At 60.1% G+C, this 12,349-nt stretch overlaps 3 protein-coding genes across 6 annotated transcripts in view; 2 read left to right on the top strand and 1 right to left on the bottom strand.

Moving 5' to 3' along the window:
- SMG5 (SMG5 nonsense mediated mRNA decay factor) overlaps positions 1–3,099 on the top strand; it is a 50,811-nt gene extending 47,712 nt beyond the window's left edge. For both annotated transcript variants that reach the window (XM_077156459.1, XM_077156458.1), the window contains 3 exons: positions 839–913; positions 1,323–1,461; positions 1,650–3,099. In XM_077156459.1, coding sequence (XP_077012574.1) covers positions 839–913; positions 1,323–1,461; positions 1,650–1,733 — 298 coding nt within the window. In that variant the 3' untranslated portion in view covers positions 1,734–3,099. The remainder of the gene's footprint in view (positions 1–838; positions 914–1,322; positions 1,462–1,649) is intronic.
- A 1,799-nt stretch (positions 3,100–4,898) lies between these two features.
- Positions 4,899–9,604, top strand: PAQR6 (progestin and adipoQ receptor family member 6). Of its 3 annotated transcripts, none has more exons than XM_077156457.1 (8): positions 4,899–4,988; positions 6,257–6,332; positions 6,797–6,924; positions 7,040–7,245; positions 7,372–7,498; positions 7,913–8,009; positions 8,231–8,381; positions 8,750–9,604. In XM_077156457.1, the coding sequence occupies exons 2-8, from the start codon at positions 6,282–6,284 to the stop codon at positions 9,022–9,024; spliced, it is 1,035 nt and encodes a 344-aa protein (XP_077012572.1). In that variant the 5' UTR covers positions 4,899–4,988; positions 6,257–6,281; the 3' UTR covers positions 9,025–9,604. The 3 variants fall into 3 exon arrangements, with proteins under 3 accessions (XP_077012572.1, XP_077012571.1, XP_077012570.1); XM_077156456.1 differs by lacking the exon at positions 4,899–4,988 and adding an exon at positions 5,560–5,637; XM_077156455.1 differs by lacking the exon at positions 4,899–4,988 and adding an exon at positions 5,659–6,022.
- Positions 9,605–9,712: 108 nt separating this feature from the next.
- On the bottom strand, positions 9,713–12,346 carry BGLAP (bone gamma-carboxyglutamate protein). Its single transcript, XM_077156454.1, has 4 exons — positions 10,695–12,346; positions 10,413–10,451; positions 10,139–10,208; positions 9,713–9,980 (listed from the first exon to the last, which is right to left on the bottom strand). Exons 1-4 carry the CDS (start codon positions 10,756–10,758, stop codon positions 9,851–9,853), a joined length of 303 nt encoding a protein of 100 aa, XP_077012569.1. The 5' UTR covers positions 10,759–12,346; the 3' UTR covers positions 9,713–9,850.
- Between the last annotated feature and the right edge of the window lie 3 nt (positions 12,347–12,349).

The raw sequence follows: 12,349 nt of genomic DNA, 5'->3' as shown, positions 1-12,349 counted from the left end.
TTAAGGGCTGCTGGGATGACTTAGACATATACTCAGTCTTGCCTACTGTTTGCTGATCGTCTGGGGAGACCAAAGAAATAATTAGAAGTCAGGGTCTTAGGTGCTGAAATAGAGGGTGACCAGAGGAGCCAGGAGCCCTGTGGGGGGAGCACTAACCTCTCCACTTGCCTCTGGAGCACACATGTGACCAGTACTGCTAGGATGAGAGAGCGGAACACCCCTCCCCCCCCCCCCCCCCCCCCCCCCCGACTCCAGGCTCTGGGTTCCTTTTTAGAGTGTCTCCTGCTTTACAGTTGGGTCAGGTGACCAAGTTTCCAGGTGGGGGTGCCCTCTTTCGGACTGCCCAGGAGCTGAGTTGGTGAGACTCATGCCAACCAGGAGGAGCAGATGACAGTGTATGCTGGTTCCCAGCCCAGGGCAGGCCCTTCCTCCTGGCCTTTGGGACCAGGAGAGGACTAGGTGGTGGGTGCAGGGAATAGGGAGGAAACTCCCCTCTCTCCCGCCCTCTCCTCTGCATCTGCCTGGCCAAGAAGCTATACAAAGACTGCTTGTTTGGGCCTTGTCTCCAGAAGCCCCAACTTGAAAAGCATCTGCTGAGTTTCCCCTCCCTACTCCTCCCTCAGAGGAACCAAAGAAGTGATGTTATCGGGAGGAAAAGCGAGCTGGGCCCAGCAGCCAGGAAGCCACTTCGAATGACTCCAAACAGATCCGTGATGGCAGAGACGTGTCCCCTACCTCCTCCCACAAACTGGGTCCCTGGAGCCACAATGACCTGCTTTGTATGAGTTACCCTCCCTATCCCCTGTCCCTCACCTCCATTCTCACATCTCCTTTGTAGGTACATTCGCTGCCAGAAAGAGGTGGGAAAGAGCTTTGAGCGGCATAAGCTAAAGAGGCAAGATGCAGATGCCTGGTAAGTATCAGTTCTCACCCCTAGAACCTTATTTTGCCTGCCGTGTTTCTCCTTGAGCACTGCCTGGGAGAGTGGGGCTGGGCCAGAAAATTCTGTGGCAGGAAGCAGTTCCCACCTGGGCTTTGCTCAGCCTGCCAGGGGCTTCTGAAGTCAGACTCCTTGGAGAGCGTGGGGTGTCTTTTTAGGCCTGACCCCTTCTGGCCCTGTGATGCAGGGGCTTGTTGTCCCTACTCAGTATACCTTTGCCTGCTCCCTCCAGAACCAGCTCCCAGGACCCACTACTACCCTGGTACTCCCTGGTTTCTCTTGCTCTCTCCTCTGGTGCCTCCCAACGTCCAGCTTTCCCTGTTCCTTGAAGATCCTGGTGCTCGGGCTGTGCTAATGCAGGGTCTACCCCCACCCCCTCCAGGGCTCTCTATAAGATCCTGGACAGCTGCAAACAGCTGACTCTGGCCCAGGGGGCAGGTGAAGAGGACCCGAGTGGTATGGTGACCATTGTCACAGGCCTCTCACTGGACAACCCCAGTGTGCTTTCAGGCGCCATGCAGGTAGGTCCTGGGGTGAGGTGGGGAGCAGGGTGTGGGATGGGGAGGGGCTGCCAGAGTAGACACCGTTCTCAGGCCCTCTTTGTGGCTGCCCTTTGCTCACCCTGCCTAGCCCCTTGACGGCTCATCCCCGACTTGAGGAGGCCAGGCCCCCCCATGTGTCCTCCCACGTCTCTCCCCGCACTCCGCAGGCAGCCCTTCAGGCCGCTACCCATGCCAGTGTGGACATCAAGAATGTTCTGGACTTCTACAAGCAGTGGAAAGAGATTGGCTGAGACTAGCCCCCAGGCCCTGCCTTGGGGCTGACTCCAGATCTCTCCTGCCCTCCCTGGCAGCCAGGACCAGCACCCATCGTCACCCCACCACATGCAGACTCACGCATGCACACAGGAAGGAAGCCCAGCAGCGCACGGAGGCTGCAGGGAGGGCCCAGGAGCGGGCTGGGAGGGCAGGGTCCCCCTGGTGCCAAGCGATGACAGGAAAGCGAGGAAAGTGCTTGGAGCAGGAGAGGCCTATGGGTCCCTAGCCGGCCTTCCTGCTTCGATTCCCCTGCTGTCCCCAGGGGTGGGTGGCAGGCATGGGTGTCTGAGTTTCATTGGAGTGGTTCTTGGACCTCTGGAGGAGAAGGAACAGCAGAAGGGGCCTGTCTCCTTCACCCAGGATCCAGGGTGGTTGGAGGCCAGGAGTTTGGATCCTCCAGGCCCTGGGGAAGAGTTGGATAACACCAGGTATCTGGGTGGTTCTCTGTAGACCCTTCCCCTCAAGGGTCACTCATCCTCCTTTTATCTTCCTTCGGGGTGGGGGGGGACTGGGCTAGTTGAGCTTTGGGGATTCAGAGAAGCAGGGCCTAGTGGGGCATGGAGCTGCCTGCCCTGAGTAGCAGGGTCAGGGTGTGTACTCCCCTCCTCCCTGCTGCAGGGACCCCCCCTTCTGCTTTCTTCCTCCCCCTGTTGAGCTTGCAGGGTGGGGAGCAGGCCTCACCTAGGCTACAGGCAGTCTGAGCTGTGCCAGTGAGGTTCCTGTGCGCATCAGCCCCACAGTGACTGCTTTGTACCCTTGGCTGCTGTGCTGGGACAGAGTTAGAAGCCACTAAGAGAAGGGTAGGGGGGCATAGCCTGCGGCCACCACGCTCTTGCTATCTCCGGAGGACTTTCCTCGTGCCCACCGGGGAGCGCTGAAGCCAAGGGGTCTGCATCCAGGTGGGCAGTAGGTGTTGCCCCCTGAAGCTTCCTGCTCAGGGGCCGTCTCTCCTGATGGGCTTCCCTGCTTTTGCCCTTCCCAGGACTGTTGGCCTGGGAGACTGAGCGTGGAGCTAGCGTATGGGAGGTTGAGGTGAACATGGGAGAAATGGGAGCAGAGATCATGAGTAGCTCAGGGCAGTGATGGAGCACCTGGGACAGGGCGTGGGGGAGGCTCTGCCCCTCGGGCTGGGGGGTGGCTCAGCTCTGCTGCCTCCCTCCCCCTCAACTTCTCAAGCTGTGCTTAGAGGAGAGCAGGCTCCCTGCCTCATTCCTCTAAGATAGTCTGGGAAAACTTGGGAAGCGTGGGGTCACCCCCCCACCCCTAATCCCTGGCAGAGACTGAAACTAAAGCATCATTTAATAAAGACCCCCCTCCAAGCCTATACCCTGTCTCCTCGTGCCTTTTTTAAGTTTTACTTTTTTTGATGCCTGGGCTGGGAACGGAACGCAGGTCTCCTGCTTGTCCTGGTACCTTTCTGTCCGGAAGTTTTACTGGGGAAGGATGTTGGAGATGACGTACTGAATGCAGTTGGGAAAGGCTCCTTGGATGTGCATGGAACAGAACAGCAAGAGGCGGGCAATTTGAGTAAAGACCCGAATGTGGTGTGTGTTTGTTTTTGTTTTTTTCCTCATTATTTAGAGAATACTTCAGTAGTTTCTTTAATCAAACCCATGTAGATAAGATCTTACATATTTAATACAGTGTGTTATCCCTGTACAAATGGAAAAACAATTAAGTTTAACATTTCTAGACCAACATGGCTGTTAATTTCTGTACAATGCCAACTCAACACAGTACAACTTTTTCCAAAGTTAACAGCACAGCTTACGTTTCCAAAAATTCAAATTATATATATTTACGTAAAAAGACCAATTGTAGTATGTTATGCATCAATAGCAGCAACAGCTTTTCCAGATTCTGTAGTCATCTGAACAAAATTAGAGACATCCAGCACACTCCATTGAAAAATAAAAAAATAAAAAACAAAAATCCCAGAAAATAGTAAGTTCTATTACTGTTATGGTACCAGGCACCATTTTTTTTATTAGCGTCTCAGTCCTCATCTGGAAAGAAAAAGCTCTAGAATAAACATTAAAAATAGGTCTGATAGAGTACAGTCACTACGTATCATAAAGCAGGTACAAAACAGTTCACATTCACAGAGATGATACAGTACTGTCCCACATCCTAATCCTAGAAGATACAATCAATATGGCGTTATTTGAAACTTGATTCTCAGATCAGACTTGAGGGCCCAAAGGTTTTGGTGTGACAAGCTCTGGGGAAGAAATGCGCCTTCTTGGAAAGGGTTTTCTTTAGCGGCACAGTTCTAAGGCCACGGTCCTTCATGAACATCAGCTAAAAACCATTAAAAAAAACACAGCTGACTAATACAGAGATGGTAGAGTGGAGGCAAGCAGGACTCAACCTAAGTAGTATTTTGCCAAACGGAAGGTCGTTTTATGATAGATATGGTCAAGTTCATTCGCGTTTGGGAGCAGAGATAGGCACCTCCGAGGTTGTTGACTAGTGTGGGGGGCACGGTGGTGGGGCCGAGAGCCAGGAGAGGGGGAAACATTTTGAAGGCAGTAGAAGTGTGGGGAAGTGGGAGCGGGGTTGCTGTTTTTCTGGGAAAGTTTACACTGGCTCCATCTGGCTCTTCTGAATCGAACTTTTTTCCTCAAGGGGGTGGAGGTGAGCCTTGAAACCAGCCTCTGAGCCCCTCTGCAGGTGTAGGGGCACCTCCGGTTGTGAACAAGTGTGACAAATGCCCTGTGGTTGAACCAACAGTTACCAGAGGCATTTGCTTTGAACCCTGCCCAGCAGCAGGTACGAGGGGCCAGAAGGCATGGTGGGACATCATTCCACAGAACTGAAAGTCTGACCTCCAGCCTAAAGCAGGACACCCTCGCCTGGGTGAGCCTGGAATTGCGATGCTGCTCCACCTGAGGGGGGTGGGCTGTCCATGTCACTCAGGCTTGGCGTGGCCAGTCTGATCTCGGTGGGGTTGGGTCAAGCTGGAGGCCCTGGCTGTGTGCTGGAGACGGAGTGAGCTGCCTGCTAATGGGGCTGGGCCACCCGGCGCTGCTCCCTGGAGGCTGGACAAGGCTGGGATTGTTCCCCAGCTCCCCTTTGTCTCCCCACTCCCCGCCCAGGCCTGGCCTGCCAGCCCAGCCGTGCTGCTCTCTTTCCCCTCAGCTCAGCCTGGCTGGCGGGAGCCTGGGACCCCACCCGTGGAGCCCCAGGCCTGCTGACCCACCGATTTAGGAGCACCTGCCCAGCTCAGGGTAAGGGAGCACACTTTATTCTGGGGTCATAGAGGTAAAGCTCCTGCTCCAGCCACCACCACCCTGTTTCCATGGCAACTGCAGCACCCACTGCTCCAGAGACCTCCCACCCCTACTGCTAAGGGACGGAACCCTGAGGGAGATAGATCCCAGCATCTTCCTCTCCTACACGTGCCCCAGGGAGACTGGGCTGCCTTGTCGGGATAGGCCCGACCTCCCGTATCCTGCTCCTGGAGGGGTGGAGGATACCCTGGGAGGCCCTCATTCCTCAAAGGTGGGGAGCAGGGACTAGGGCCGGGGATGCCTTGTGCCCAGCAGGGTCTCCCACACTGTTGAGTGATAGAAAGGAGCAGAGGCCTGGGGGACCAGCCAGCAGAGTGAGGCCCACCGTGTGTGCGACACAAACAGACACAGACAGACTAGGCTGGTGGCAGAAAGAGGGGTGGGGCTAGACTGTAGAGCTGCAGGAAAGTTTTGGCCTAGGGAGGTGGGGCAGGGAGGGAGCGTTCTCCCTCCTCCGGCAGCAGCTCCACCCCCTGGCTGGCCCCGCCCCTCAGCTTGTGCCAAGGAATGTGCCTGGGAGAGGCTGCCTGAGAGGCGGGCGGGGCAGCAGAGCTGAGGGCTGCAGCCACCCGGAGGCAGCGCACAGGTCTGGAGCTGAGGGGCCCGGGGCTCTGGAGGGGCAGGGACCCAAAATGCAAGTGTGGTTCTCAGAAAAAAACTAGGAATACCCCCTTGCCTCCACATCTGGCATATGGCCACTCTGGAAAATGTCCCAGAGGCCCCTGAGCTTTTGTGCTCAGCCCAGGCATGGTGGGCCACGGGGCTTTCTGGTGGTGGGAGGTGCTGTGTCCGGGCCCCCAGGAGCAAGGGTTTACCCTGAGGCAGATACTGGGGCACTGGGAGCCTGGATCCAGGGTTGCTGAGGCAGCCTCCCGACTGGAGAAGACTCTCCACTCTGTGCTGGGCGGAAGCCGATCAGCACCTTTCATTGGGAAGACTGAATGCCCCAAAGGCCCGTTCAAGGGAAACTGGTACAGCAGCCTGAAGGGGTGCTGGGTATGGGGTACGATGGCTGGGCATGGGGGCTCGCCTCAGACTGTGGACGCTGGGCCAGCCTCTCCAGGCCTGGGTGAAGCAGCTTAGGGGCCAGCTACCACCCACATCTGCATGGGTGCACACAGCCCGGTTCCTGGGGTTCAGTGACCCTGCTTGGCCTGGACCTGAGTGAAGAGGGGCCTGATCCTCCACCCCCACTCTGTCTCCAGGTCACCGTGGAGGCGCCAGGCGGCCATGCTCAGCCTCAAGCTGCCCCAACTACTTCAAGTCCAGCAGGTCCCCCGGGTGAGGGGCCTGATCACCCTGCAGTTCCCTGGGAAGTGGAGGGGGCAGGGGTTCTTCTCCCTTAGCAATTAAGGGAGTCCCTCCTGCAGGCTAACTCCTATCCCTGCCATGCCAGGGTAAGACTCCTCCTTTGTCCCCTGAGGAAGTGCTTGTGAGCCGCTCCCTAGAGCTCAGCACGTCCCTCCATCCAGAGGCCCCCTTCCCAAAGCACCCTGTCTGTGCCACCTCCCTATCCTAGCTTGCCCCCTACTCTGGGTCTTCTCCAGTTTCTCATGTCCTTTTGGGTATTGGGACACCTGGTAAGATGGGCGGTGTGAGGGGTGGGAAAGATTTATTTTGGATTTGGGCCCATGGTGACTGTCAGCACATCCTCTTCACCCCCACTGCCTGAGGTCCCTCATGGAGGGGGAGGGTCCCCCCATGGTGACTGCTCTCCTCCCTCCCCACACCCACAACTACCCCAGGTGTTCTGGGAAGATGGCATCATGTCTGGCTACCGCCGGCCCACCAGCTCTGCCTTAGACTGCGTCCTCAGCTCCTTCCAGATGACCAACGAGACCATCAACATCTGGACTCACTTCCTGCCCACCTGGTGAGGACAGGCTCGTTCCCAGGCTGCAGCCTTGCGCCCAGCGTGGGGAACCCGGCAGGCAGGGGCCGCCCGGAAAGGCAGGGTGGTGGGCGCCCTGAGCACCTGCCCGCCGCAGGTACTTCCTGTGGCGCTTCGTGGCCCTGGCCGGGGACCCCAGCTTCTGGGCGGAGCCCTACCACTGGCCGCTGCTCGTCTTCCTGCTGCCCGCCTGCCTCTACCCCTTCGCGTCGTGCTGCGCGCACACCTTCAGCTCCATGTCGCCCCGCGCACGGCACATCTGCTACTTCCTGGACTACGGCGCGCTCAGCCTCTACAGCGTGGGTGAGCCCCGCGGCCGGGGGCGCGGGGTCTGGGCGGGAATGAGACGGGTGCCCTGCTGGGCGGGGGCGTTCTCCTCCCTGCGCGCGCATTTCAGGCCTCAGCTCCCACCCCTCCACCTCTCCGCAGGCTGCGCCTTCCCCTATGCCGCCTACTCCATGCCGGCCTCCTGGCTGCACGGCCACTTGCACCAGCTCTTTGTACCCACTGCCGTCCTCAACTCCTTCCTGTGCACCGGCCTCTCCTGCTACTCCCGGTGGGTTCTTAGGCTCGGCCAGTGGTGAGGGGGAGGCAGGGAGATGGGACAGGGCTCCCCCAAACACAGGGACACCTGGGACTTTGGTGGCCAGCAAAGATGTGCCTGCGCCTCACGGCTCTTGGAAAATGATGGTAACAACAGGACCGTTTGCCAGGGAGACTTACCGTGTGTCACACTCCGTATGCCCACACCGCGCCTGCACTTCTCTAATTCTCCTGTCACCTGAGAGGTGGTTTTCAGATGTGGTCGTTTATGGAGGTGGACGCGTGCCTTGAAGGCCCTCCTAGCCATTAAGCTACATTGATGATCTTGGCCGAAAGCTCCAGGGTCCCCCTGCCCTTCTCCGTCCCCACCCTGTGCACGGGGATGGTAGGGACAGTCACCAAGCTGCCTTTCCGTCCCGCCTCTCAGGTTCCCCGAGCTAGAAAGCCCTGGGCTCAGTAAGGCCCTGCGCACGGCCGCCTTCACCTACCCCTTCCTGTTTGACAACCTCCCACTCTTCTATCGGGTAAGGGAGCTGGGGCTCCCGCCCGGGTTCCTGCTGTCCCACCCTGACCTTCAGGGTGCCTGAAGGTCCTGCCCCTCCACCCCTGACCTCAGCCCTGCTGCCTACCCTTGAGACCCAGCTCCCTGCCCAGCTGTGCCCACCCGTCTGCGTCTTCACCAGGCCCCGTCCCTCCCCAAACTCCTCCCATCCCTCCACCCCCAGCTCGGCTTTTCCTTTGCCAGCTCGGGTTGTGCTGGGGCAGGGGCCACGACTGTGGGCAGGAGGAGCTGAGCACCAGCCACGGCTACCATCTCGTCTGTGCCCTGCTCACGGGCTTCCTCTTCGCGTCGCACCTTCCCGAGCGTTTGGCACCAGGACGCTTTGACTACATCGGTGAGCGCCCTCCGGGGCGGCCTGAGAAGGGGCAGGGGAGACGGCCTCCCAATGCACATGGCGCGTCCTGGGCATCCTTCTATCTCAGCACGTTATAGGAAGGACGTCTCTGTGTTCCTGTAGCCAGAGGGTGGCACTGCTGGAAGGGCCCTTGGTTCAGTGCACCCCCTCCCCTCCCCTCTCAGACTACAGCAGAACTAGCAGCCTGCACGGGCCCCTGCGGGGGTGCACACCTCAGCTCATTCATTCCGCCCACAGCTCTGAGAGTGGCAGGCCCCGAGGAAGGGGTGGCTTGCCTGGGGTCACAGGGTCAGTCGGGGCAGCCCTGGGAAGGGGGACGTGTCCTAACCAGCCCTCCTGCCCTGCAGGCCACAGCCACCAGCTGTTCCACGTCTGTGCAGTGCTGGGCACCCACTTCCAGCTGGAGGCGGTGCTGGCCGACATGGGCTCGCACCGCATGTGGCTGGCCACGCAGGAGCCCCCGCTGGGCCTGGCAGGCACAGTGGCCACGCTGGGCCTGGCAGTGATGGGGAACCTGCTCATCATTGCCGCCTTCGTGGCCGCCCTGCTTCGGGCCCCCGGTACGTGCCCCCTGCTGCAGGGCGGCCTGCCAGACGGGGCTCCCAGGGCCAAACAACAGTGAGACCGCATCCCTGACCCTGCCCTGGACGGAGGCAGAGGCCAGGCCCAGAGCTGGGGAGAGGTCCTGTCGCGGGCCTGGCCGAGCAGGGAGTGCAGAGAGAGGAGGCAGAGGGGAGAGAAGGGCTGGGGGGCTGGGGTGGGCGGGTCAGGGATGGTGCTCTTGAGGGGGGAGGGGAAGTGCTGAGGGTCTGCGAGGGGAGGTGCTGGGGGCCCCTCATCTGGCCCCATTTCTGGTGCTTCTGGAGTCTCTGCTCAGCCCAGGGAGAACTAACGTGACTAACCCAGGCCTGCTCTGGCTGCCCCTTCCTCTAGGCCGGAGGCCATGGCCCCGGCCGCCCCAGCGACTCCGCATCAGGTGCCACGGGCCGCGGGCTGCGGCAGGTGTGGGTCTGTGGAGCTGAGGGTCTGGTCCCGCCCAGGGCCCGCGCCAGGCTCCGGAGCATCGCGGATGGCGCAGAGGTCTACGTGGGGGGTGCTGGGCTACAGTGGGGGCCCTGCCTAGACTTTAGAAAACTGCCTTAAATGCTTTTTTGGAACAAGGCAGGTACAAATAAATCAATAAAAATAAACTTTAGGAAGCACTTTCTGGACTGAAGGAGGTTACTCCCCCCACAAACACCCCTCCCCCACCCCGAGCCCCCACGCCGTGGACTGGACCAAGAACCAGGGGCCCACTGATGCCTCTTCTGGAGTTTATTTTGGAGTAGCTGGGGTGATGAGGCCCCACACTCACGGGGGGGGGGGGGCAGTCAGGGTGACAGAAAGGGAAGAAGTCCTGGGGGGAGCCAGAGCTGGGGTCTCCAGACGCGCCGGCATGACAGGGTGCCCTAGACCGCGCCGTAGAAGCGCCGATAGGCCTCCTGGAAGCCGATGTGGTCAGCCAGCTCGTCGCAGTCCGGGCTGAGCTCACACACCTCCTTCTTGGACTCCAGGGGATCCGGGTAAGGGGCCGGGGCTCTGGGAAACCCCAAACATCAGCGTCAGCGCCCTGCCATCCTCTCCTTCCACCGCACATGGGGCCTCGGGGGGGCACCGCCCTCCCCTGTTCTGCTGCAGCCGGCAGAGGCCGCTCCTGCTCTGACCCCTTCCCGGCCCAGCAGCCCCTCTGGCCTTACCCCTGTCCCAGGTCCAGGTAACGCCTGGGTCTCCTCACCACCTCGCTGCCCTCCTGCTTGGACACGAAGGCTGTGGGCAGAGGGGCAGGGATCAGTCGGCTCCAGGTTTTGGCAGGCGAGGTAAGGAGTGGGCTGGCCTTCCTGCCAGGCAGACAGGGTCTGGCAGGAGGGAGGGGATGGGACCGAGGGGGGCAGGGTGAATGGGGAGGGGTCTAGGAGGGAATGGCACCATCGGGTGATGTGCACAACGCCCCCGTCAGGTCCTGCCTCGTACCTGCGCCTTTGCCAGACTCCGCACTTCTGGGCTTCGCATCTGCAAAAGAAAGGGAGCTGGGCTCACTCCTGGTCACACCTTAATCCTCATCCTCCCCCTGCCTCTCTAGCAGCTTGCTCTTTCCTCCTCTCCCTGCACAAGGGATGGAGGTGGGCTGGGGCAGGGAGGAAGGTGTTTCGCCTGCAGACGGTCTGCAGGGCGGGAGATGGAGAGACGGGGCCACAGTGCCTTTCCCCTCGCAGCCTCACCGGAGCGAGGCCTGGGTGGAGGTGGGACACTCACCTGCCTGGCCAGCGAGGCACAGTGTGGCCAAGGCCAGCAGGGCAAGGAGCACGAGGGGCCTCATGGTGCGTCGGCAGCGGCTGCGTTGGGGCTGCTGCTTGGAGCTCTCTGGTCTGCCCCTCCTGGCCTGCAGCACCGTTTATACCTTCTGGGCTGTGCTCCGGGGACCAAGGGGGGGTGCCCAAGTGTGGTGGTGGTGGGGGGGTCATGGGAGAATCTGCCAGGGCTATTTGGGATCAACCGCCCCAGCTCTGCAGGCCAAGCCCTAAAGGATGTTGTGGTTGGGAGCTGCGGCTGCCTGGGCAGGGTCCCCAGGGTGACAGAGGAGAGTGGGCCTCAATCTGAGACCGCCGGGCCCCGGGTATGGTGGCCCCTGGCCCCTTTCCCACAGGGGCTGCCCCAGGTCCCCACCCCAGCTCACTGTCCCTAGGCAGCCTCAACCTCAGGTTGAGCATTGGGGCAAATGAGGAGGGGTGGGGCGGGGGGAACTTGGAGAGGAAAGGGCACTCAGAAGTCTAAAATAGGTCTGAGCAGAGTCAGGCTCCAGCCCTCTCACAGCCTGTGATTTCCACCGTCGGCCCCGTGGGCAGGAGCCAACCCCAGGGAGGGGGGTTTGCAATGCCCTCGTTTACCCAGAGGGGCCCTGCCGTAGCGAGACACCAAGGGCAGGTCCTGTGCAGAAGGAAGGGTTGGGGCACAAGGCCAGGAGCCCAAAGCAAACAGATGTGGGGCTACGGCGAGCTAAAACAGCCTCCAAGGCAGCCAAGGAGCCTGGACAGCGCCCCTTCAACAGTGCAGCTAGGGGTGCAGGGAGGGGGAACCCCCTCTCTGTGCACTAGCAGGATGGGGGGCAGGGCTGTAAAGAGCAAGGAGATGGAGAGCACTTCTGGGGTTCTGCCCCCCCACTTCTCTTTCTGCCCTTGCAACCTCCTCAGTGTTAACACCCTTGGGGCCTGCCCTCCGCAGCCCTAGGACATCTCAGCCTGAAAATGTACCACCCCACACCTGACAGCAACTGCCTGAGGCAGGCCGGAGGGGCGGGGAGGAGGTGTCCTGGCACCCTGCTTCCATCTGACCCGTGTCCTCACTCATCCACCCATGATCTGCCCAACCTGATGAACAATCCACTTGCTGCCTCCACCTGGCTGGCTGCACAGGTGGGGCATCTGGGTGCTTTAACGCTGCAGAGGAAGCGATGGAGCCACTGTGTAGTTTATGGGGCAGAGCAGGGCAGAGGCTGCCCAGACCATACCAAGCCCCATTCCACAGGCTTAGAGTAAGTTCTGGGGACTCCAGCCTCACAGGGAAAAAAGTTCCACCCATCCCCCTTGGCCCTGTGGGCCACAGGAAACACCTGTCCTGCCTTCAGCTGGGCCCCTTTTGACACCCTGCTGGCTCTGGCTAGGGACAAGTGAAGTGTGAGAAGAGGACCCAGTGCCCAGCTATTCTGGAGGACTGAGAAGCACCAGCAAGGCCCCTCTCACAGCGAACTCAGTCACAGAGGGGAGGTGGTTGGGCTGCAGAGTGACACCCCCTGGGGAGCGCGTCTGGGCCTCGGGAAACCCAGGGGTCCTGGGTTCTGTGACAAGGGGCTCTGTGGTCCCTCTGCAAATGATGGTCAGATATGCTCCCCCTAACACAGCCCAGCCCGGAGG

Source organism: Tamandua tetradactyla, chromosome 4 (assembly GCF_023851605.1).
Source record: "Tamandua tetradactyla isolate mTamTet1 chromosome 4, mTamTet1.pri, whole genome shotgun sequence".
Classification (NCBI taxonomy): domain Eukaryota; kingdom Metazoa; phylum Chordata; class Mammalia; order Pilosa; family Myrmecophagidae; genus Tamandua; species Tamandua tetradactyla.
Note: the sequence above shows the minus strand (reverse complement) of the source record. Positions and strands in the feature narration are given on the sequence as shown.